Raw genomic sequence first — 25,399 nt, forward strand, 5'->3', positions numbered from 1 at the left:
GTGATGTGTCACGTCATTCTGGGCCGACCCAACCATTAAAGCATCCAGAATAGCGATGCCTATTCACGCCACTCCATGCGGTGGCCTCGGTAAGCACGTGGTATTCCCAGACTGCTAAGGGCCGGTTTTATGACCCCTGGCTAAGCCTCCGGATAAAATTTAACCGCAAGCTAGCTATTATTTCGGTTTTATGACTCCCAGTTAACGTCTACCTTCCAGTTAAAGTCCCGGCTAACCTAGCGGGTGGATGAACCGGCCGCTAGCTGCTTAACCGGAGGCTAAGCGACAGAAAAAAAAATGGCGATGTATCAGGCGAGGTTAGTTGTTGATAGTGATGATGACTATTTGAGGAATTCTATTGAATATTTGCAGGATGCGATGGAATAATTTATTACTAAATATAAAATGCTTCGCTATATTCGTCAAAGTTTTATTAAAAATTACATGAAAGTGTAGTAACGCTTTTAGATTCTCGTCGAGTCGTATATTATTATTGGACTTTAATAATTGATCACGAAGTACATAAACGTATGTGATGTATATAAACTTAAATATTCCTGCTTAAATATATGTGTAAATTAGTGCATTTTAAAATTGCAAAACGAGGGTTATTATTACCTATAAAATGTGTGTTTTCATGGAAGTTGTATCTGTGAATTTTTATTCGTAATACAGTGGACATAATTATGCCGGGAATGAAATGCACTTCATATGACTTCAGATGTGGTTCTAATTCAATGAATACAATTGAATGTGAAAATAAATGTTACCCAATTATCCCTACCCTATCTTACAAACCTTTAGGATCTTATTATCTACCTGCCACGCAAGTGCAAAACAAAAACAGCATGGGAATTATTCTGTTTCCCGTATCCAAGTTTATCCCTTTATCCTATCGGCATAACCCTTTATATGTTGGTCTTTTTTTTTTACATTTTACAGGCTGTTTTAATTTATAATGATGAAAAATCCTGTAATTAAAACACAAAATACCTAACATATCACGATACAAACAAATTATGTCAGATCTTGTAAAAATGTATTTCTTTCGTATACATTAAACAATCATAATTATTTCACCAGTGAATATGTCTAGGATCTCTCGACCTACTAAATTAAAACAGCAAGCATCATATACCACAAACTAATTCCATCAGGATCGGATTAATTTGGATACGTGATTCAAAACTATTAGTACAAAAATGAAACCTACACCAGTGAAATGAAAATCGACAAGTATTTTTCCAAAACAGGGTCTATATTATTTGATTATGAAATAAATTTATAAAAGAAATAAGTGTTCTCTAGCAAAAAAGTCTTATCCCTATTTATTTTTTTGTATAGAATTACTTCGTTAGTTTTGGCTTAATATATAACCTAACAAAATCATGAGTTTAAATACAAAAGTAAAGTAAAAAACACACGGTTTTGAATCTTAAATTGTAATTTTATGGTTTAATACAAAGTAGGTTTGACGTCGAAGTAGTTTTTGGTTAATTTAATTATATCTGTTGCAAGATAAAGTTTGCGGCATATTTCTTTACTGCAGCTGTAAACATTACGATTCACAATACAAACAAACAGCTGACTAACATTCTACCAGAAAAAAAACTGTCTCACAACAAAAGTTACCAAATTCTGGTTTATTTCATTATCAACACACCCATTATTACACCACACGCATCGTCAGGTTCCGGTTAGCCAACCGCAGGCTAAGTATGGGTCATAATACACCCCTCGTTCGTTAACTGGAGGCTAGCCTAACCTGAAGATTTAGCCGGGGGTCATAAAACCGGCTCTAAGGGATAGATAACAGCGCCAAGGAAGGAGGGCGCAGGGGTAGGGGGGTGGCGAGACCGGGCTGCTCTAATCCCCGAAGGTACACGTGCGTAATGTCAGTAGCCGTGCGGGCCCGCCAGGCCGCCCAGGTACCTGGTGCGCATTGCGCCCTTGCCTCCTACGTTCAGAGAATTAAACATGATAGTTTGAATTATTATTAAGTTTTCAGGAAATAGATCTGACTAGTGATTTTTGCATCATCGCACATGTATTTTTCAATTCCTTTGTTGCAGAAAACTTCAAAAAGGATGCTGTGATGCTCCTCGCAAATGCAATATTCTTCAAAGGTCGGTGGCGTACGGAGTTCGATCTAGACGGGACACTTGTCCGATGCTTCTACCCCAAGCCTAGCACCTGCCAGAAATCTTACATGATGGAGAGTGTTGATTACTATCGCTATGGCAATGTCGAAGACCTGGACGCCCAGGCGGTCGACATTCCGTACCAGGCAAGTACAAAATTGCAAAATTTTAATAAATAAAATACTTTATTCTTAAGACTACATGAAGTTCACAAAAACTACAGAAAAAAATACTTTGGTTACCTTAACATTAATCAAAAAAAAATTTCAAAGCTTTTAAAAGCAATGTTTAACTCAAAACATTTCTGAAAATGTAATTTGGAAGTTCTATAAATTGAAATTATGGTGTTTTCCATCACAAATAAGATGGTTCATTTAAGAATTTCATGACCAATTGTGTTATATTTTTTTTTTCTGAAACATTTAAACTAAATACTATTTCCTCCTCTAGAAAAAATGTCAGGTGCACACCATAGTGATTTTAAGTGCCCTTATAGTTCAAGCTAACAAATATATATTAAATTTTTTTTATATGTAATTGTATAAAGTAAGTCTTTTGCAATGTGGTAGAATGAATTTTAATCAATTAAGTTTTTTTTAAATATTAAATACTATGTATAATTCACATGTAAAATACTTGAGAAACATAGTTCAAAATCTACCTTATTTTTTAGTGAAAAATTGTCTTCAGGTTAGGAGAGCTAGTATACAATATAGCTTAAACTTGTGCTGTAATTGTTTGGCATTTTCTTTTTACAATTTTACATGCGCCATTTTCGCTAACCAAATTATTTTACAGTTTAATTAGTTTAGTATGCTGTGTTCCTATGATTCCGTACTTGAATAAGTTACCTGTGTATCGGAACAACTTCCAGCTTGTAAAGTCTGAAACTGACTGACTGATTGATTTTGACTTTTTTGTTTTCAGGAAGGCAAGTTCTCAATGCTCGTGGTGATGCCCAACAAACTTGATGGAATCGGTCAGTTGGTGAGGGATTTGCCTCACCGGTCCATTTCAGCGATCCTCCAATCTCTGGAGTTGACCGAAGTGGTTATCTCCTTACCTCGGTTCCAGCTGGATTACAGCACGGATCTCGTTAAAATACTGCGACAGGTAGGCACAAGTCACACAAATTGGCCCTCCCATTCAATACTTTTTAGTGTTTCTTGTGACCTGTGGGCCATGCATGAAAATTATTTAGACCCTATCCTATCAGCAACAATTTTAAATTTAACAAAAAATAAATATGGTTGAACTGAAGAGTTCTTGAGTAAAAAAACTAACAAAAATTATGGGAAAAGTTTCCCAATTTTCAGGGAAAAATTCACATTTTGAGAGAAAATCTCTTGTTTTTATTCCACAAAAATTAAAAAATTCAAAATGTCCCCATTGAGAGGTAAGCCTAATTTTAGTGTTTTATTCCAACTCTGTTTATCTATAACTAGGGATGACATTAAAACCCACATAAATTATAAGGTCGTTTAACAAATTATCTAAAGTTATGCTTTCTGGTTTCTGGGCTTGCAAGATTTCTGAACAGGCTAAGAAGAGTTACTTTACTGCTCATTGTATAGATGTCCCTGGAAATTTTACATGAAGACCAACTGTTGCGCACCTTCCACATCCTTTACTTGTGACACGTTTAACCCTTCGGTTTTTTTGGCTTTATCGGTTGCTGTGCCGGCAGTTTCATTTTCTCACCAGCCGGTCGTAGAGGAGGAATGCTGCAAGCCGGGGTGAAGTCATAGAGCTAGTGTTGTTAAAGTGTAACTTATGGTTTGGGGTGCCTCATCATCAATAGGGATAAGATTTTATTGTTTTTATTTTTAGGACAATTTCGTTTGTGAAACCGGTATTGTTTTTATTTTTATACACTTTATTAATAAAAACAGTGAATTAATCCACATATAATAAAACTAAAATATCGTTTTAATACAAATTTCACCAAAATAGTCTCATTTTGATTGACACCTGATATACTTGTATAATAAAATCATTAATAAAAATCATGTCTAGAACAGAACTACTCAGAAAAATAAAAATGAATCAGCCAATTTTTGTGATTGGAAAATGTGCCATCGACATTAACGTAAAATAGTTTTACTAATAAAGATTTGCAAAATCAAACAAAATAATTTTTTTTTTAATCCATTAGATTAAACATTTTGGTAAGAAATTTATGCTAAAAAAATTACATTAAAAAAATTTACTATAGTGAAATATATAATTTTTGCATTTGAGTTAAGTTTAGTCAAAATGCTGATTGATATCATATTAAATTTTGGTGATAAATGATGCATTAACTAGCATTTCAGTGCTATATACTGTTTAGCAAGCTTTACGGTGTTAGTTCGGGTTTATCGCAATTCACCATATAATCGTCCCTGCTCATCACGAATGGCCTTACTTGCTTGTAGCAAGTCTGTTTAGCTTGCTTTTTTAATATCGTACTAGATGTTAAAAGTTTGTTATTTATTTTGCAGCATTGCATGCAAAGGTTTCTTTGACTGCTCGGCTTGAGCTATTTGTAGTGATTGATCTCGTTTCGCCTCTTGCCTTCACTTTCCCATAGTTGACTTGTCTCGTCACCCATTTAACTATGTCACTTGGCACGTCAAAGTGCGAGTTCTTTGTAATTTGTAATAAACTTGGATTCAGACAGTGTTTCGTCTCAACCTAATAGTTAAAGTGTCATGTCCGGAGTGTGTTCATGTGTTAGTAGGAGGGGGACAGAGGTACAAGGATATTGTTTCATTTCAACTTGCAGCTTGACATCAAAGATATTTTTGGTGCCAATGCCAACCTCACTGCCATGGTGAAGGAGACGGAGAACGCCCCATACATCAGCAATGTGTTCCACAAGGCAAAGATAATCGTGAATGAGGAAGGAAGCATTGCAGCTGCGGGGACAGGTGAAATCACAGAATAAATTGGATGTATACCATATGGCCAAGCTTTGCAGTAGGAATTTTTTCGAGTCCATCTTTGAAAAACATTTTTTTCAAAATAACTGTCAAAATCGTTTCATGGTGGACACAGCTTATATGTTGAGGTTATAAAATCTTGAATTGCTTTGTTTGTCCAAGATTCAATGCGGTTATTATTTGATATTTCAGTGCTAGTATGTTAAGCATATTGGTGATGCATTATTTAAACATAACTGTGTGTCAATTTAACATAGTCTATTTTGACAGTTCTGATAGAAAATTGTAAAACAATGTTAACTTAGTGTGCCAGAGACAAAAATCCAGTTATATAATATCTTAGTCCTTATGTAAAACACATAACATGTAACAATTTCTTGTCCTGAATAACCTACATGGTTTTGCTTCGAACACAAGTGTTAGCATTAAGGTAAATACATGAAATATGAGATCCATTTTGATTAGACAAAAAGATTGTATACGAGACTCTTTCAATTAGCCTGCTTGCAAGCGAGCAAGCTGCTTTTGAGAAACGGATACTAGTAAAATTAAATCTACATTATCGCAAGCAGTAATTATTACCTAGTTTCAAATATTACTAGGATTCATTCTAAAAACTCCTGCTCAATGTTATTGCATTTCTCGGCAAGTAAGAACGGAGTTTTACACAAGTGTCAAGAGCTTCAAGCCGCTACTGAACTTATTAAGACAGGTTGTGTAATGTGACAGTACTTATGTCACTTTTGTATGGAGTCCACATACCCAGAAGTACTTACGTTGATGTAGCAGAAAAAGGAATGGGAAGAGCTATGATTAGAATTAATTGACTACCTTGAGTGTGTTTTTACCCTTGTATCCACACTTGCAGCCTGAACAACTTGATCTGTTAACTTTTACTTATAAATACAGTCTCTTTTTCTACGCTACTAATGCTAGACCAAATGTAGTTAAAAATGTTTATAAAATTGCTGGCTGACAGGTTATACGAGTAGATACCAAACATCACCCTCAACCATCCTCCCTCCTTATCCATCACTCGGGACTGTCAATCTCTAAATTATTTCCTGAAAGCGAGCAAAATGAAAGCAATGGAATTTTATGGCTTCTCTACTTAACATAATTTCTTCAATATATGCCACCAAAAAACTTCAACCCTGCATGCGAATAAAGGAGGTGTTTCTGCTTCAATGCCCAATGGCATAACGTCTTATATGAAGGTGACACTTCATTTTCTCATTTTCGTAACTGAAAAGCTGATTTATTATTTTAAGTGTCGTCTTACATCCTGGAAACTACATATTATTTATTGCAAAATTAGGTATGTTAATTTTTATTAAGAGTGTTGTGCTAGTTATGGTTTAATTAAAAATTTATCATTATTGTTAAAAATTAAAAGACAATATAAAGCACAGGCAAGACACTAAATAAATAATGCAAGCCTAAGGCAAATTGTATCTCACACTAAACAAATCCGTGTTAATATCGAGAGTTAAAAATTAATGAGGTGAAAAAAAAAATTTGGTTAGCAGCAGAATGTTCACACGACATTAAACATTCTGCAACTCGCAGGTGCTCTGGTGATCCCGCTGATGGGATCCACAGTGCCCAGGCTGCGGGTGGACCGGCCATTCCTGTTCTTCATCCGAGACACGGTCAGAGGCAGCGTGATCTTCGCCGGCCGCGTGACGACCCCGGAGGAGGCCAAACCAGACGCCGCGCCTCCCCGGAACAGCGACCCCGCCCCCGGAAGCGCGCTCGACGCGCTCTACAAGCCACAGATGGCCAGCGCTGCGATCGCCCCCCCCACTATGCCGGGGAGACCGCAGCCCCCTGTGGTGGTCCGACCGCAGGCCCAGGCTCCCGGCCGCCCCCCTGTCTACGATGCCCGGATCCCACCGCAGATCGCCACGGCACAGAGCTACCCCAACCTCAGGGACAAGGTCCTCGGCATGGACGCTAGCGGCAGTCCCGTCAACGTGAACAAGGCCCCGGGTCCACAGAACCAGTACGGACAGTCGAGCTCGTCGTACGAGGACAGTATCACCTTCTCCGACAAGCAAGTTTAAGGAACATGCTCCGACTTATTTGAAATTTTTTTTCATGCTGTGACACTGCAACAATCAGGGATTTCCTGTCTTTGAAACATTCCAAATTTTTTTTTGACTTTATAAAGATAGCGGTGAAGTGAAAGATGCAAGTAGTACTGTACTCGTAGGAAAAAGCAAAGAAAAATCCCCTGTTACTACTAGGATATTTTAATTTTAATGTCAAAGAGTACCGTTCAGTAAAATGTTTACAAGTAGGGCTGAAAGATTGAACATTCTAAATGTTCACTGCACCTAGCACAAACAACATATCTGATCTGTGAATTCACTAGAGATGTATATTTATGAAAGACGTATTTTGAGAACTGAAAAAATTGTCGGCTTTTCCTTCAAAAAACAGAAAAAAAATACCAGATGTTTAATATTGAAACAGATTTAGGCAATTATTTTGGCATTTGAGAATGTGTCATGTCACCAAAACTGTAATATGTTTAATTAGGGTGTGCAAAATATTCCTAAACCCTGTACTGTACAGCAAAATGTTTAAAAAAAACTGCACTATCTTGTAAGGCAAGATAAACATAGACTCAACAAATACAATCTATCATAAAGTTGATTTTCGTCAGTTTTTCGAAAGAAATGGAAAATTTGCAAAGGACAAAATTAGAGAACAAAAATTAACCTATGAATATGAAATTCAGTAAATAATTGAAGCTGCATGTGTTTTACTTAGCTTTTGGTAATATAATCACTGAAACAACATTATTTACTAGTATGTACAGTACTTTATGAAAATATATCCCAATAGGCTGATATTTAAGAAAAAAATATTATTAGCAATACAATATGTAGGCCTACCTAGATTGTGAGGTAAATGATAACTGAACACATGCATAAATCTATGTATTTAGGAAGAATGCTACTCAGGAATTAGTTTTCTAGAAGTGATATGATGGTCTTTAAATCTTTAAGCTTAACGACTGATAGAGAGTTGCCCTTCTCTAAGGCTTTTCAATTTTTTCTTTTGGTTATCTTAGTTTTTATTGAAAAAAACCACATATGTTTTCACTAAACCTAATTAAAATGATGCCAAATTAAATAAATTAGGTTAATTCAAGTAAGTTACAGAATCAGGCTCAAAGTTATTGTAAGTAAAAATATACATATGTACTTATGTTCTTATCCTATACTTAATTCAATAACAATGTAATTAAGATTTCCTCAGTAACATAAAGACTAGTGATCTCAAGTGTCATGTACCCAAAATTGTAAAACTATTTTACGGATGCATTACTGATGGCATTTATTATTCAATCTAATATTTTAAATTACAAGTCATTACAGTATGATGTTATGATAACATAAACACCATATATCTCCACTTAATTCAATCTTGTACTTTCATCACCATCTACTACGAGATGGCCTCGTTTTCATCAGGAGAAATAGCAACATCTTGATACTCATCTGCATGATGATGAAGGTAAATGTTGCAAAATGTGATATGTAAGAAACAGGAAATGTTCCAACGCCTGAAACAGCACTGTAGGTGCGACATGACTCAGTTTCTTGTTCCGTGGTTTGTGAACAATGATAACTGCCATGCCAAGGCACAAAATACTGCTTGTTATCTTTAAACTCATTGTGTGTCTGCAGATCTCGTGAGAATGATATCTACCTTTATGCAAACACTGTAACGTAGTTGGACATTGAATGGGAGAAACAGGACCGCATCAGTGAGCATGTGGTCCACACGTGTGCGTATAAAAAAACACAGCTTCTATTTGTCTTTTTCATTAACTGTTGATACTATTTAGTGCATCTTTTTTTCTACTAACAAACTGCAGAAAACACAATGTGTATGTACATATTCTCGTTACCTTAAACTACTGTTACTAAAAAAAATTATTTCCTACATGGTTTGCACAAATAGATGATGTGTATCAGAACTTTTACCCAATAAGCATCTGCATGCCTCCTGAAACTAAATATCCAAAAATGTCCCAAGAAAGCTAAAAGCAAGATATCAATATTTACCATAAATTTTTGTCTAGTTCGTCAAGCGCTGTTAATAAGAGTACAAAATTATTATTTGTGTAATTTTTTTTATGTTCTTGTAAAATATTAAATACTTCTATTTAAAATTATTTATCAATATAAACAATTTAATTTTTTTTTGTAATGTACACATTATTAAATTACTTTTTTTTTGTTTAGTGAAAATTATTTCCTACATGTATTATACACACACTATGTAACGTAGCTATGTGCTGAAAATAAGTGTAAGTGATGTATGTTGATATTTGTGATGGTACTACTTAAACTAGCCTCTGAAGTGGATGAAAGTCTAGGATGACTGCATGTTTTCTGTTGCAAATTTGCTCGGGAATGCAATGTGCCACTGAGAATGTTGAGTGAATATGTTATGGTATAATCTGCCAGTGAATATGTTATGGTATAGTCTGCCTTTGGGAAACTAGCCCTCTCCCAGAGACTCATGACTGCGGGCCTCAGTATTACTATGCTAAAATGAATAGTGTAATTGTTGGAAGATGATGAAATAAAATCTCCTACTGTTGTACTTCGAGGAAGAATGAATTTTTTTTGATCTTCATTTAAGAACCTCATCTAGCTCTGACAGGCGCCAACACGTTTGTAATTTTATCAGTCTCTATCTATTCCAAAATAACCATGCTACCCATTCACCATCAGCTATAGTAAAGTTATGCCTGTGTTTGCAGTATTTAATATCAATCAAATAATTTTGAACCTAGCAGGTTCTTAAGGGCCCCATCTGTCCGGGCGCACATATGGTGTGAAAACCTTTAGGAAAAAAAAAATTGATTTGAAATCTACTAAAGATATCCAAGTGGGCTCTGTTTACAAAAAGCATTTAAGGCTTATTAGGCCCTCGGCTACGAGGATAAATTTCCGATGCTAACACATCTGTTGGTCGTTTCCAGAAACATAGGGCAAGAATGAGAAAAAAGTTCAACTGTTGCCTGAAGGATAGCGCTTCAGTCGCATGCCTATCAGCAAGGTAATTTTCTGCTGCCTCCGTCGAACCTTTCCTCCTCCCCACCTCCCACCACACCCGTTTCTTATCTTTCTATTTGACACCATTCTCTCGTGTTCACAGCCGATTATCAGAAATGACGCTGGGCTCGCCCCCTCCCTGGTTGACGCCCTCTCCGTTGTTGCCAAACTGCAGACGGAGCGATAGAGTTGGAGTGCAGTCTACGGCATTTTCGGTTCTGTCAAAATGCCAAAGTGGCTTAAAGGTGTTACGAAAGGGCGAAAACTTTCAAAACGCTCTTTATTGACGTGACGTCTAATAAATTGATGAACGCCGGCTGCAAACACGAAAAAGTGTCCCATAACACACATTGTCCCATTACGCTTAGTCCCGTTACGCTCATTGTACGCTTGCGCCGCATCTATCTCTCTTCCACTCGATTGGAACAACCATCGATTTGACTTTTTCGAGGCACATTAAACTTGAAACACTCCCATTTGTTTCCTACTTTTCCTATCATCGTCCTATCCTTAACAGAATAACACAGATTAGAAGAAGTTAAATAGCAAACATGTATAAAAGTTATAGTTAAAATAATCTCTTCGTTAAAGTAATAAACAAATTTGAATGCAAATATAAGTAAATTTATCAATTAAATTGTAGATTTCATTTCACTCCTTCTTTGTATCCATACAAAATAGTGATCATTCAATAACAATGATTAGAGACATGCGAAATTCGCGGATTCATTTCGCGATAGTCTAGCATCAAAACAACTATACCTTCGTACCGCTTCTGCGATTGGCCCACATTTTATCCGGGGAACTGTGAGCCAATAGGAAACACTAAACCAAGAAAGTGCCGAATTACGGACAGCCTAGTTGAGACGTCTCACGCGTCAGTAGCCAATGAACAGGTGTCATTTCCGCGATTATTTAAAGGACTGTGGAGTCTATCCTAGAGGTAAATGAATCCGCGAATTTTGCAGGTCTCTAACAATGATTCAATTTTATTCATAACAGCATGCAATCATTTCATCAATGTTTTGTTATGACGTCACGTTAAACTATCGTCCGTATACCGACTTTACAGACAACCAACTTTTTTTTATCAAGAAAATGAATTACGGTGTTAAAAGTAAGAAATCTTTGGCAAATTTGGTACAGACATGAAGAGTGTAGAAACACGGGTGAGTTAAAGCAAACACCTATTATTAAAAACAGTTAGACAAATGGGTAAAGGTCTCAGGAACATTGTAATTAAATGTTTCTTAATGCCTAACGAAAAAGACACATTTCCGTAGAACAATCACATATCCAAAAATTAATTTATTCTCGACTAATAAGTAGGGCCATGAAGTTCGCGAAAAAATTTGAATGCCCATTAGACCGCAAAAAGGTATGCCCACGCCAACGGTTTCCTCCTTAAGACTGGTGCCCGAATGCAAGAGAATACAGCCCTATTTCACCGTGCCGTTCAGAACGCGTTTTCTCCCGCGGATGGCTGTGATTCATGTACTAATAGTAAGCATGTGCTTGAACGAAACTGAACCAGTCACGAAACATAGACAATACTAGTGTTTTAACTCTCAGCTAGTCTCGAAATCTTTTCGCAGAAAATGCATGCTCTTATTAATAAGGAAGTGATGAAGATAAACTTAGTATTTCTGCACTATTAAAATATAATTAATGATTGCTATTTTTAGATTTAAAAAGACACCTGATATCATCATAAGGCTGATGATATAATAAGTTGCGAACCAGCATTCAAAATTTTTACATTATTAACGTAAGAATAAATCATCCGTCCAGGTATGGCCATTTTGTTAATGCTTTGTCACTAACGCTAGCCAATATCGACGCCACGCAACATATTAACATTTGCGAGCGATATTTTGATTTCATTGACATTACGTTATTAAACTTTAACCCGCCACTCTTAAATATTATATTGAATAATTTCATTAGCCTCTTTGAAGTGTTAAATGGCACAATCATACGAACATTCAAATACACAACTAACTTACAGATATTAAGACTATAATAGATCTCAAGTTCTACCGGACAATTAATTAAATTTATGAGCTAGCAAACATTCAAAAAACGTAAATTTATTTGTACATTTGTAACGGTGTGCTCATCGCATAGGCGTACCCAAGAATTTTTTTTGGGGGGTGTTCTTCCAGATTTTTAAGAAAAACTGCATAAACACAAAAAATTAATTATTTCTTGAGTAAATAAATAGAATAGTCTCAAATTTCATTTTTTAACTTGGGCTATTGTTGATATGTAATTTGTACGTAATTTTTCTTTCAATTAACTTAAGTAAGTTCACATTACAATATTGTATATTCAGATAAGTATATATAATTAGTAAACGAATTTATGTACGCACTTTACAAACTTATTCCTAATAAGTTGACGGCATTACAATAGAATAATTGCTGTATAATTTGATTGTAAGGGTGTTAGCAACTAAGGCCGGAATTACAATAGCCTGTCCATCCGTCATCCGTCTTGTCAATTACGTGACCTGCACCCAATAAGATGGACTGAAAAATGTCATCCACTCGTCCGTCTAAAGCTTGGTAACTTTATACTTTTGACGGGTGAACGGATGAAACTATAACCTCCTAATGTCTTCTAGGTGTTTGCATATAAAATATTATATTAAAATGTATTAAAGTTTGTTTAACATTTCGAAAGCTCTATATTGAAACAAAAATGGTCTAAGTCACGGAAGTATTATAATTATGTATGGTAACTCTGGAAATGTGTAAATACATGCCAAAAAAACACTCTGAGTTTAATGAGTTTCAAGTACTTACTTTACATAATTGTTTAAGTAATATAATTACATATGATAATTTTTTCCCCCGAATTGTTAAGTTTTCTCAACAGTTGTCAGCATTGACATGGAGAAATATTAGGACGGACGAGCGGAGTGTTGTAAATCGCCAACCGACCTCCGTAGCGTAGTCAGATGCACACCGGCTTATGGTGGGAGAGGTTCTGGGTTCGAGTCCTGGGTAAGGCATGGGAGTAAAATAGAGACTCATTCAAAATTTACACATGCGATAAAAGATGATGAAAAAGAATAATGAAATTGATATTTCTGGCTAAACGGATATCGCTCAAGGCCTAAATCCAAGCAGTGGAGTGAAGTCAAGTGAAGTTGTATATCGCTTGGTGGCTGACGGACGAACGGATGACGCTCGGATGCGACGGGCTGTTGTAATTCAGGCTTTACAATTCAATTGTAGCAGAACAGAATTAAATCTTTATATATAAAAATCTCGTGTCACAATGTTTGTCCGGGCTAATTTCCAAAACTACTGTATTGATTTTAATGTAATTTCGCACAAATATTTGTAACTTTGTCCAACTTTATATATAGGCTACATTTTATTTCGATTAATGACAGCATTTTCCGAAAATCAGCTCCCAAGGGTGGTTAAGCACTGGCAACAGTGGGTACTCCATCTCCATGACAACGGGATTTTGCATTGTTTATGCCTTCTGCGTCTTCATGGTAACGGGCATCGCTTAGATAGATTTTTTTTAAATGTAAAATTATTTAAATTTAAAAATATATTTGTGCGAAATATCACTGACTGACTCATTACGATTGACTTGAAATCTTTCAACCGATTGAAACATAGCATAGTTACTCATTTTGTGATGTATGTAGACGCTCACTAAGATATGATTTTCTAAAGGGAGTTATGGGAGTTATGGGGGTGTAAAATATCAAAATTCCAGTTTTTGGTAGAAAATCACCATGGCAACGGCTGTTGCTTTGTTGATGCTTCATTCTTCTTTATGGCAACAACTAATTCACTTGATGTAAGTTTTTGGACATACGCCATTGCTAAGAACTTTTTCTGTTGAAGAAAAACTAATAAATAAAATAAAAAAAAGTTCTTAGCAATGGCGTATGTCCAAAAACTTACATCAAGTCATGCACTCCCATTGCACAAATCTTTTAAAGATAACAACTAATTCACTGCTAGTGCAGTCCTCATCACCATTGAAATTTTACGGGGACTTTAAATATCAAAAATTGCCCTTTTTTCAATTTTATATCCTACAGACTTGAACTTGACAGTAATGTTCCTCATGTTATGCAGAATGACGTTTTCCGAAAATCAACTCCCAAGGGTGGTTAAGTCCGGGCAACAGTGGGACAGCGGGATTTTGCATTGTTTATGCCTTCTGCATCTCCATGGCAACGAGCATTGCTTTGATTTTTTTTTCCATTCGAGGTGTGACAGTGGCGTGCCCACAAGGAGGGGCATGTATAATGAGTGGCGCAAGAGTGATCTGCCTGTAGACTGCCGTAGCGAAGTACGGGTACATCAGTTGTACGTTGCGTGCTCGAGAATCGGGAAACCATCGGATCTACTCATTTTCTCTCCAGTACATTACAAAGCATTGTAATAAATTTTTGTCGAAATTAATTGCATTTTATTTCATTTATTATTACTGTAAATGGGATATTTAGTCTCATTTTCCCCCCATAAGTATAGCCGTGCGAAGCTGGGTCGGGCAGCTAGTATAATATATATTAAATTATATTGTTCTTTTACAATATTCGCTAAAAACACCTACACATCAAGTTGAGACCATTAAGCTACTGACTCAAACACAACTTCACACCACGTTGCACTCAACGAGGTCCCTTTCATCTGAGGCGAGAAATTTACATTTCAGCTTTTCAATGTTTGTAACAGTCGTTTAAAATTACACACCTTGCGATAATCAAACTTTTTTCTTCGTGTTTTACGTACAGATGTACAGTATTTAAATGAAAGTAACCTGACTTGACAAAACTAACGACCAAAAAACGTCCGATTCACCCCCCCCCCCCCCCCCCCCCAACATTCTAATAGTTTTATAGAGTTTTGTATGAAATTAGGTCACAATCACTACTGTTACTCAATGCCCAATTCTACTAAGAAAATCTTAAACATAATAAAAGTAGAATTGAACTGATTATTCCATAGACCAATCACCGCGATTTGAGAATTTAGACTGACCTATCATGAACCAACCACTGCAATTCAAATTTGTTTACGTTTACTTAGCAATTGGGCTGCTTGGTGAGTTATTTCTCTCGTTGCTCTGTGTTTAGAAATTGAGCTTGAATGACATGAGTGTTCATAATTTTTTTGCCTTATTTTGGGGGTCGGGGGGGGGAGGGTTGAACCCCCAAAACACCCCCCCCCCCCCCCCCCCCCCCCCTTGTGTACGCCTATGGATCATTGTATCTCGCCACGATAGATAGGAAAAACCTTAATGTTATTTTGGTTAAACGTAAATACTGAATTTAGGAATACATGGTATTTATTTATTTGTGTTTAATTAATATATTAGTTTTAAAATAATTTTATTATTTTGTATTCCTATTTATGATTCTGCCAAAAGTAAATGTCAGCTATTCATGGGTTGTGTATATCATGACAAATATTTATTTTTTTCACTCATTGATATTTTATCTTTTTGCAACTAATGTGCATAGTGCAGTGCACTAGACACCACAACCAGTGAGTGGTATTGTGTTACAGTGTAACAAAATAAGTAATAAGGTAATAAAAAATTTGTAAAGTGTGTGTGGATGTATTATCAAATTAAGATAAATGTAGGGCTAATGAATTTTGTCTTTAATGTTCTACAAGTTATGCTTGTATAATACTATAGTTTTTGTTACAGTATTAAGAAATTATATTAAAAAAAGTGTCGCTCTTCGAGTTTAGTGTTTTCAAATTTCATTTGTGCCACTTCAATACATATATTATTTCTGGTAGTATAGCAATTATGATAAATCGTTTATATGCATTGAAGTGTTAAAATTACAATCATGCTGCTAAATTATTAATGTTTTAGCCAAACTAGCGTGTTCTAATTTCAAATTAAATTGTGAAATTCCTTTGTAATAATTAGACTGTGTGTTGCTTGGGTCATACCTCCAATAAATAACTTTTCCGTGGAGAATACGAAATTTTATGCTAGGTTATTTCATTTTTTCGCTATTGCTTTGCTGCATCATTTTTAACCAAAGTTCAAAACTTATTTTCATGGCAATACAAATGTGAAAACATACAGTATTTCTCATGCTATTCATTTATTGCTATGATGGTTTATGTCAGCAACTTTGCGTGAAATTGCAAATTTTTTCTTCATTCCTAAATGTTACTGTCCGATTTCTGTTTTCCTGACAATAGATAAGGAAGTAATTTCTCAATAGTGTAGCTGTGTGCCTACATGGGGGCTGTTTAATATAATTATGTTAATATAAAATATGTAAATATATGTAACTATAAAAATATTAGTTCAGTTATAACCAGTTATTTTTGTGTTTTGCACGAGTGTTCCTAGAGAATTCCTTTCATTCTGGTACTTTTAAATGGTTTCAACCAAAAGTTTGCAGTAAATGTTATTGAGTACAATTTAAAACATGTTTTCAATTAAATGATAGGCCGATTAAAGTATTTATTTATATATATTTTAATTTATCTTTAATATTTTTTCAAACAAAACATTTTTAAAATTTTACATAAATGTTACCTAAGTTCAACTTGTTAAACGGAAACAATTTTTGACTTGTTTCCATTATTATCATTAGTATATTACTACATAAAACTTGTCATACGTTTAAACACACCTTGCACCAAACCCTATGCCTAAGCGTTTTTCAGTTATATTTTTTCCGCTCACCCAGTTGGTAATATTCCTCTAAAAATTAGCGACAATGTTTCGGTGGCGTGTGACGTAATACGTTAATGGCATAAGCCACGATCTTTGTTATAACTTTGTCCTATTAAATTAGTACTACATATTTTAATATTTGTTCGAATGAGGGTCATTAATAATTTTCTTTTTACACAAATACGTTACATTGACTTCCTTTACGTCCCCAATTCCTCTCTCTCCCATCGCCGTATTAAACATTTTTCATAGGCAAACCTTAAGCGCAATGTTTTCAATAAAGAACAAACTTATTTCATGCAATGCCAAAGATAAAATTTACTGCAAATATTTTTTGCATTAAGATATTTAAGATTGTACAGTAAGTCCTCTATTTACGTCGTACCGATTTACGTCGTTTCGGATTAACGTCGCTAATGTTTGAGTACTCATGTTTCAATTTGAGTTGTCGCCGATTCACAATAACGTCGTTTACAATGACCGTAAATCTTTATTTTAACCAAAACACCGTATATAATTCGTTTATAATTCTTTGTTTCCTTCGGTAGTTAATTTATGCTATGTAGCGTAAGCTACACGTTCACCGCCTTATCTTATCATACATCATGAGGGACGCTTCCTGCTCTCCGCTGCTCTCCGCGCTGTGATGCAATACTACCAGCCCGCCCGCTCTGCCACCCACGTATCTCGCACGTAGAAGTGTTATCTACTTCCCGCAACGACACAGCATTTTCTCCTACCCCTTTTCGTCCAACTCCTTGGCACTTCAGTAGAGGTGTAAAAGTAACTAAAAAAAGTGTACCCGTATGTATTCGTTACTATAACAATTAGTACTCGTTACTTTGGTATCGTTACTCGTTACTTCTGATACCGCATAACATGCTATGTTATGTAACAGCAACGAATCGAGTCGTATTTCGTACGCGTACAGTTAGACGTCGCGTAAATAATAATAAATCGAATATAAACAATTAAAAGTATTTGATAATTAACAGCTTTTGTTAACCAAGAAACAATAAAATCTCATTAGAGCAGCTTTATTATAATATCTCTTTTACGATAAGAACAAAAAACGTGAAAATACGCGATAATAAAAAACAAAAACATACATATTTATAATTTGTAAAAAATACTTTCTTACGTTGTTTCTATTCCAATCTCAAACTTTGTCTACACACACAATACCTTTAATAAACAGTAAAAAACTTGGACGACGAATTTCCAAATTATACTTTTCTTAATAAACAAACATCGTTCTTTGTAACAAATAAGCGCGCGCATGCGTAAAACATACGAAAAATGCGAGTAACGAAATGCATTTGTGTGTAACGTTTCGTTACTTGATACTAGATGCCGCACCCGTTACTCAGTAACGAATACATACGGTTTTCTACAGCTCTACACTTCAGTCGCTATGATATCATTGAGTTGGCCGGAGTTTTAAACGTGCCGTTGTTAACTTTATCGTGATTAAATGCGTTTGTAGTAGGCCTACAGTATCAGCTCACTGCAACTGCAATTTATGATTTTTTCTTCATAAGATGTCTTCCAAACGACTATATATCTGTTTTTATATTTCAATCAATAAAGGTAATAAAGCAGCTAGTTAAATAACCATTCTATAAAGCTGAGAAGTACTAGTTGGACTTGTTTCCCACGCTGTCGGTTGTCATTTGCTGATAAAATTGCCCGTTGTCACGTCTGTATGCCAGCGCTTCCGGCCGACCTTGGGCCGTGGTCGGCCGGTGGCATGAAACATGGCTCATTTTGCGTCGTTTCTATTTACGTCGCGGTTTTCAGGAACGTAACCCCGACGTAAACCGAGGACTTACTGTATCTCACTTTGAAAATGGTGCATAGAATGACTCGAGTCAGTTGAAAATCTACAAAAGAAAAAGGTCCTTTCACAGTGCATCACTATAATTAAACTGCTTAGTATACCTTGTATTGAATGCCTTACACTTGTAGTATAACTAATTCATGTAATTTTGGATGTTATTATATTTCCGAAGTAACTAATAAATCCATTTATTTATCTCCATATCTTGGCTGGACCACTCATATAACTGGACACCTGGGTGTTTGCCCCTTTCGATCCTCCCCTCCAGACGGCCCATTACAAACAGGTGTAATTAATATCCGAATGGCAAAAACTACTACATATCGCAATTTGTTTAAATGAACATAAGCCCCTATATGTGTATTTTTAGAAAATAGTACAATAATAAATCTTAAAAAGCCTGTAAGCAAGTAAAAGCGTCCATAAAATTGTTTAAGCAAAATAAAATTATTTTCTTTTGTATTTTTTTTGTTGTTGATAAACATAAATCAATAACGAATGCAATGACTGATACAAAAAATTTGCTTGATGTTAATTTATTAAATTTGTTGGTGTAATGTGTAAGTTTTTAGGATACCAAACATCGTTGACTTCTTAATTAGTGTATTGCGGCCTCTTCTCGTCACTCAATACGACCTCCCTCAAGATTTATAAAAATTATTTTAGCCACACAACATACTGTACCCAATATCGCTCGGAACTGCCACTCGCTTGAGCAGTCTAGCCTTCCACTGCGCGTGGCTGAGCATTCCTGCCAGTAGGACATCTGGCAATGCTGTTCTGGGCCCTTCCTACTCCCCCCCCCCACCCCACCCCCCCCCCCCCCCCGGCCTACCTCCACCACGTGCAGAAAGAAGACCGCGTGATCCACCGCCGATAGCATGTCAAACAACACCTCGGCTCCATTGACACAACCTTGGAGAGGTGTAGGGGGAAAATACGTGGCGAGTCCAAGCAGTTTGCCTCTTTGCCGCGAGAGCGCTGCACTGTACGGCCTTTGAATATTACATCTGTTTGAAAATGCAAGCTTTTGTCTTAGCTGCTCCAGCAAGAAAGCTACGCAATTAAACTTCAACATCATTGAAGATATACATCATTTATATATTTAAAAATGCACCTGTGGTAAAATGTTTCTATCTTTTTGATACAAACTCATTTTAATTTAGTGTTGAAAGTTGCTAGAGTGCTACTTGAAAAAATGTATTTTCATCTGAATTTACAACTCAATATTTTAAACTTTTGAAGCACCGTTTTAAGAATCTTTTTGCATCAGGGCAGTCTTTATACTTTATTGTTTTGTAAAAACAAGTTACTTGAAAAAAATGTTGCACTTGCTTCATGCTGGAGGTGCTGCAAAACATGATACAATTTTAAATTGCAATGTTCAAAAATTCATTAAAAAAAATTTTAATTTTTTATTTTTTTACAGGAACTCATATTTGTAATGTAATGAACAATTTCACGAAAGGAAATCTTTATCTGAGCAATTTTAATTTAGGGATAAATACCCCTTAAGAATTTTCGGAGGGCCGATAAATAGGTTTGTTTCCGGATTGAGTATTTAAAATATATTTTTAGAAGAGTTAAAATGACTCAAAGGCATGTTTTCAGAGTAATTTTTAGGCACAGAACAACCGGTACAGATTCTTGAAAGCACTTATGGGACATGATTTACACCTTTACCTTCATGACTACACCATATAATGTTAATGTTACCGCTCAAATTTCATAGTTGTCCTATGCATGACGAGAAGACTACACGCCAGTTCAGAGCCTTGCGCTTAGAGGCAGTAGAAACACTAGAAGCACCAGCGAGCCTCACACTTATCATCCCGCCTCACAAACACAAATACACCCATGACTAGACGGACCTGTAATTGGTCGTATGTACAGTGCTGAAATGACAAGGGTGACTCAAAATGTATGAACACTCGACTGCTTGCTACTAGGGATCAAATCCTCAGTATTCGAAGAATTCAATATTTAACGAAAAGGATCCAAAGAAATATATTGGATGAGATAAGAGTATTAAAAAATTCAATACTGATGACATATAAAATTTACTAGGTTGATTTTTTTTAGGTAGATTTAGAAGACGTACTACGTATTGTAACTGTTACCATGGCGTGACTTCCGAAAAATATTTATATACGTAGTTTTTGTTTCACTGTTCATTGACCCCAAAAATATTGTCAACTCAAAAGTTTATATATGTTTAATTATATATATATATATAAAGAATATTTTGAACAAAAAATTTGATATTCTCTTCTCATCTGAATACTACTATTCACACAGGCCTAGCTCTTACCCAAGTGGTTCAAGTCCTTAGAAGGTCCCATCGCCTTAAAATGACAGTGCGACATAAAGCAAAATCAATTATCAAACAATCAAATAAATTCTATTTTTTTCATTCAATTAATAAGACATAAAATTACAAAACAATTTCTTAAAATTGTTTTTAATAATTAACCTGGCTACCAATAAATTAAATTTGATGTGATAGTGGACAAGGATAATTGCTGAAAAAGGTTTGCACATCAGAACTGCCTGTCCAAAGCCCTGACATTTCCTCACCAAAACAGGCCTATTTACAGTCTCCAATAAAAATAGACCAAAATAGTATGAACTACAAAAAAAATTTTAAGTTAAGTTAGCTTTAGTACTAGATTTCATACACTGTTTACTGTGGTCAAAATTACTAATCAATTAAATTATTGCATACTAGTGTTATAGAAAACAATAATAATTAATTTTGGTTACAAAAACATTACAAATTATTAGGGTCTTTGTAATGAAAAATTACTTAACACATTACTTGAAACCCACTTTAATTAATGTAACAACAGAATTAAAAGATATTTTTATTTAGTAAACAAAGCACTGTCATGTCAAGGGGTACCGGTAAAAACAATGCTCGCCTGAGGAATACACCAACCAAAAGTTACAAAAAAAAAGCATCAAAGCAAACTAACCTGAAAGTATTTTGGTAGTGAAAATGGGTTTTCCAGTGGAATAGCAACGAAATAAATAAGTGGTCATAGAAGAAGACCCAGAGCAAGATTATTCCCAACTGCACGGCCCGTGGGGAGGGGAGAGAGCTGACCTGGGACGGGCAGGGCGGCCGCGACGTCGGGCCGGCGCAGGCTGTCGGGCCCCGCCATGCACCACTCCTCGACGGCGGGCAGGCCAGCCTCGGGCCGCTCGTGCAGCAGCAGGCCGTAGGCGCGCCGGCGCAGGTCGCGCAGGGCCGTCGCCGCCGGGGGCAGGTCGGGCCGGCGGAAGTCCTCCAGGCCGGTGCTCAGCTCGTAGGGCAGGCCCGTCATTACCGCCAGCAGCAGGTGAGGGGCGTCGCCCGCCACGTGCCGCTCCCGCGCCCGCGCCACCACCCGCTCCCAGTGGTCCGCGGGCGTCCGCGCCCTCTCTGCGGGTCAGGCGACCACCTTCCCCTTTCAGCCTGAAGGCTGTGCTAATGTATTCTTAAATACCTAAATGTTTGCTTTATACTTTTCTTCAATCAAAAAATATACATAGGATAATTTTTCCAAGACCAATCTCGACATGCATCGTTTCTGAAAGTAGGCCTGCACGAAGCCTTGACTAAGCGAATCAATCAAAGCTCTTTTCAATATTCTATTACTATTGGACATCGCCACAAAATTTGCTATTTGTTTTATTTGAAGCTTGGGTCATGATGCAAAGCTTCGTGTTTGTTGCAAAGCTTGAAAACAGCTTAAGGTTGACTCATGAAGATATTTAGATTTTTTTTCTTTGTGTTGTATATGTTTTTCTTTATTAAAGTTGGTTAACTGAAAGGGAAAAAAAAAACCTGTTTGCTTTTAGGAATGCTTAATATTAATATTAAGAATGGTTATTTTATAATTTTTATTGAATGATGTTATACATATGCCCAAATGGTTATTCATTTCAACAGTTCAAATCTCACAAACATTAAATAATTATTATTTTTTACTTCAATCGTGTATTTGTAAAATAAGTGTAATACAGCTTCGCCGGGAACAATATTCTCAATTTTATTAAACTTTGATTAATTCGAATCGATTCTCAATTCTATTCGATATTTTAAACATTCAATTTGATATTCGTTTCGTATAAAACAAAAATAGTATTTGCACAGGCCTAGCTGACAGGTATTCTGTAGCCACTTCTGGCTGAGTTACATTGTTATTTTTGTAATTTATGATCATTAATATGTATTATGCCTATCTAAAGACTCTCATAATAAATTCAACATGACAGTTCTTTTGTATTTGTTATTTGGTCACAAATTTCAACACCAAATATTTACTAAATGTTATTTACAAAATATGTCACTTAAATGATTATAATCACTTATTTACATTTGCGTGCCTTTTAACTGTTTAGCGGTAAAGGTAGTAGATACCTGGTGACAGAATTAGAGGCTTACCAAAAAATACAAGAGAGCTAGGGTGATCAATTTAGAAACAATAGTCGCTAAACAAAAGAAATTACAAGAAAATTAAACAACCAATGGTGTACGAAACAGAACCTTAACTTAACATTTTTACATCATGTGTGTCTGCTCCTCGGATTAGTTTCAAAAATGATATCTGTCCCTCAAATAGGGTGAAGTTGGCCGTCGCTGAAGTAAAATCTAAAATGTACACGCTGCTTGACCGGAGCGGTGGGCCCCAGCCGGACAAAGAATGAAAGAATGAAAGAAACCACGAGGTTGTGAAAGGCGCTGAGCATCAGCTCACCTTCCGGCCGGCTGGCGTCCACGTGGTAGCTGCGCACGCTGGTCTCCAGCTGCGGGGCCCAGCGCTGGTCCCCGAACACCGAGTGTGCCACGCCCGGCACGCTCGCCATCATCGGCGGCCCCGTCGGGAGGGTCCTCACGAACCCGGCCACCTTCTCGATCACCATGTGCAGGTTAGGTGAGTACGACCCGCTCAACCTCTGGTGGAACTCCTGGCAGAGCACCAACAGCAACTCGGTAGCACATTGAAAAATTAGTAAAAATTACACAAAACTAGTGAAGTTTACATTTTGGAAAATTTTCTGTAAAAAAAACAACTAATTATTATTTTTAGATATTTTTTAAAAATAATTCTCTATTTACCGTTACTAACAAAGATTTACATAATTGACGAAAGGTTGTTACTGATGATATATTAGAGTAAAAGATGCCTTTGAAACTATAAACAGGTAAATATAAAATATGGGTGACACCTGAATTAATTATACTTTCTTCATGTGACTCGGGTGGAAACAATTGCACCAGGAATCCAGAAAATTGGGAATGCCGGTAGATACCGATGCTACAACGATTACATCGGTACCTCGCTGGTATCCGCAGAAGGACCCACCTTCAAGTCGGTGGTGGAAATGAGGTCGTTGCCGATCAAGGAGGCGAGCATCGGGAGGTGGTCAGGGCTGATGCGCAGGTGGCGGGCCAGCGCCCAGCGGCTGTAGTTGTACGTGGTCATGGCGTCCACGTCGAGGTGCAGCATGGACAGGTAGTACTGGGCGCCGCCGTAGATCACGTAGTCCGTGTCCTGCCCCAGGATGGCGAAGCAGCCGTGCCGCTGAGCGTACTCCACTATCTCCTCGTCGCACTCCTTGATGGAGTTCCTCACCTGCAAAGTTACACCACTTGGATAAAAAAAACTAGTTAACTAGGCCAATATTCAAAATCTGAAATAATAACTCTTCCAAAAAACTAATATTTGATTGAAAAATCACACAGCAATGCATTTAATAAAACTGGATATGACTCAGATACGTACAGGACCAATACATTGATAAAAGTGATAACAATGAAAACACGGCAAGCATATGTCTTTACAATATATGCTCAAAATGACTGGTCCTTTCATTTATGCATACATGAGCATGTTTCACCTATTTTGTGGCCACTTTCTGGAGGACATGTACACAAATGTTGTTAATCTCTGTCAAAACCTGTCTGTAAAATGTGCATACGAACGAGTGGCAAAATAATGTTCAACAATGAACAAGCACTGCTCTTGGGAAATAGTAATCTGTGGACATTGTTTGAACAAACTGTGATTAATACCATGTCTGTTCATTGTTTATACGCTTACAGTACTAGGTATCTAGCAGTGGATGCTACAACTACACAACTTACGATATACATATTACACAATTAACTTTCATGTGGATGACTTTCTTATCACTCAGTATTTGAAACACAGTAAAACTTTGATTAACCATCACCGTCTGGAACAGGGCTTTAACGGATAGCTGAATAGATGAATAAACAAAATCTCTTGATCCATACACACACTACAGACTTAAGAAACAGTAAATAATAGGGCCTACATACATAGACACAATCTGTGGACAATTTTAAAAATGCCTGTTTGTTGATACACATTTTTTATATTATGGTTAACAGAAAACTGACAGTTAAATGAGTGATAGTTAATCAAAGTTTTACTGTAGACCAATCCCTCACTTAGCATGACTAATACATTTCTAAAAATGTTTGTGTTATTCAAAATTGCGTTTTCTGAAGCATTATTCTCCATAAATAGCAAAGCTAATTTTAACTTAATATGTTCCAAAATGTGTAGGACAATAGTTGTTGCACATCATCTAATGTAACTATCAGTTTTGAGGTTAAGAGTTAATGATGTAGGATATAACAGAACCAGTTAAAATATATTAATGGGCCTGATAACTGACCATACTTTAAATTCAACACGCAACAGCAGAATA

General features: G+C 36.3%; 2 protein-coding genes across 3 annotated transcripts in view; one reads left to right on the plus strand and one right to left on the minus strand.

Annotated features, from left to right (window-relative positions):
- Positions 1-9,704, plus strand: part of LOC134542198 (leukocyte elastase inhibitor-like) — a 49,514-nt gene extending 39,810 nt beyond the window's left edge. Inside the window, exons 5-8 of the mRNA XM_063386262.1 lie at positions 2,073-2,291; positions 3,073-3,254; positions 4,909-5,053; positions 6,635-9,704. Of these exons, the coding sequence (XP_063242332.1) occupies positions 2,073-2,291; positions 3,073-3,254; positions 4,909-5,053; positions 6,635-7,131 (1,043 nt within the window). The 3' untranslated portion in view covers positions 7,132-9,704. The remainder of the gene's footprint in view (positions 1-2,072; positions 2,292-3,072; positions 3,255-4,908; positions 5,054-6,634) is intronic.
- Positions 1-25,399, minus strand: part of LOC134542196 (constitutive coactivator of peroxisome proliferator-activated receptor gamma-like) — a 131,212-nt gene that overhangs the window by 83,238 nt on the left and 22,575 nt on the right. Inside the window, exons 6-8 of one of the 2 annotated variants that reach the window (XM_063386259.1) lie at positions 24,025-24,294; positions 23,416-23,626; positions 21,780-22,097 (exon numbers count right to left, since the gene is read on the minus strand). In XM_063386259.1, coding sequence (XP_063242329.1) covers positions 21,780-22,097; positions 23,416-23,626; positions 24,025-24,294 — 799 coding nt within the window. Of the gene's footprint in view, positions 1-21,779; positions 22,117-23,415; positions 23,627-24,024; positions 24,295-25,399 lie in introns of both variants that reach the window. The other variant, XM_063386260.1, reaches the window with a different exon arrangement.

Source organism: Bacillus rossius (assembly GCF_032445375.1).
Source record: "Bacillus rossius redtenbacheri isolate Brsri chromosome 4 unlocalized genomic scaffold, Brsri_v3 Brsri_v3_scf4_2, whole genome shotgun sequence".
NCBI classification, from domain to species: Eukaryota; Metazoa; Arthropoda; class Insecta; order Phasmatodea; family Bacillidae; genus Bacillus; species Bacillus rossius.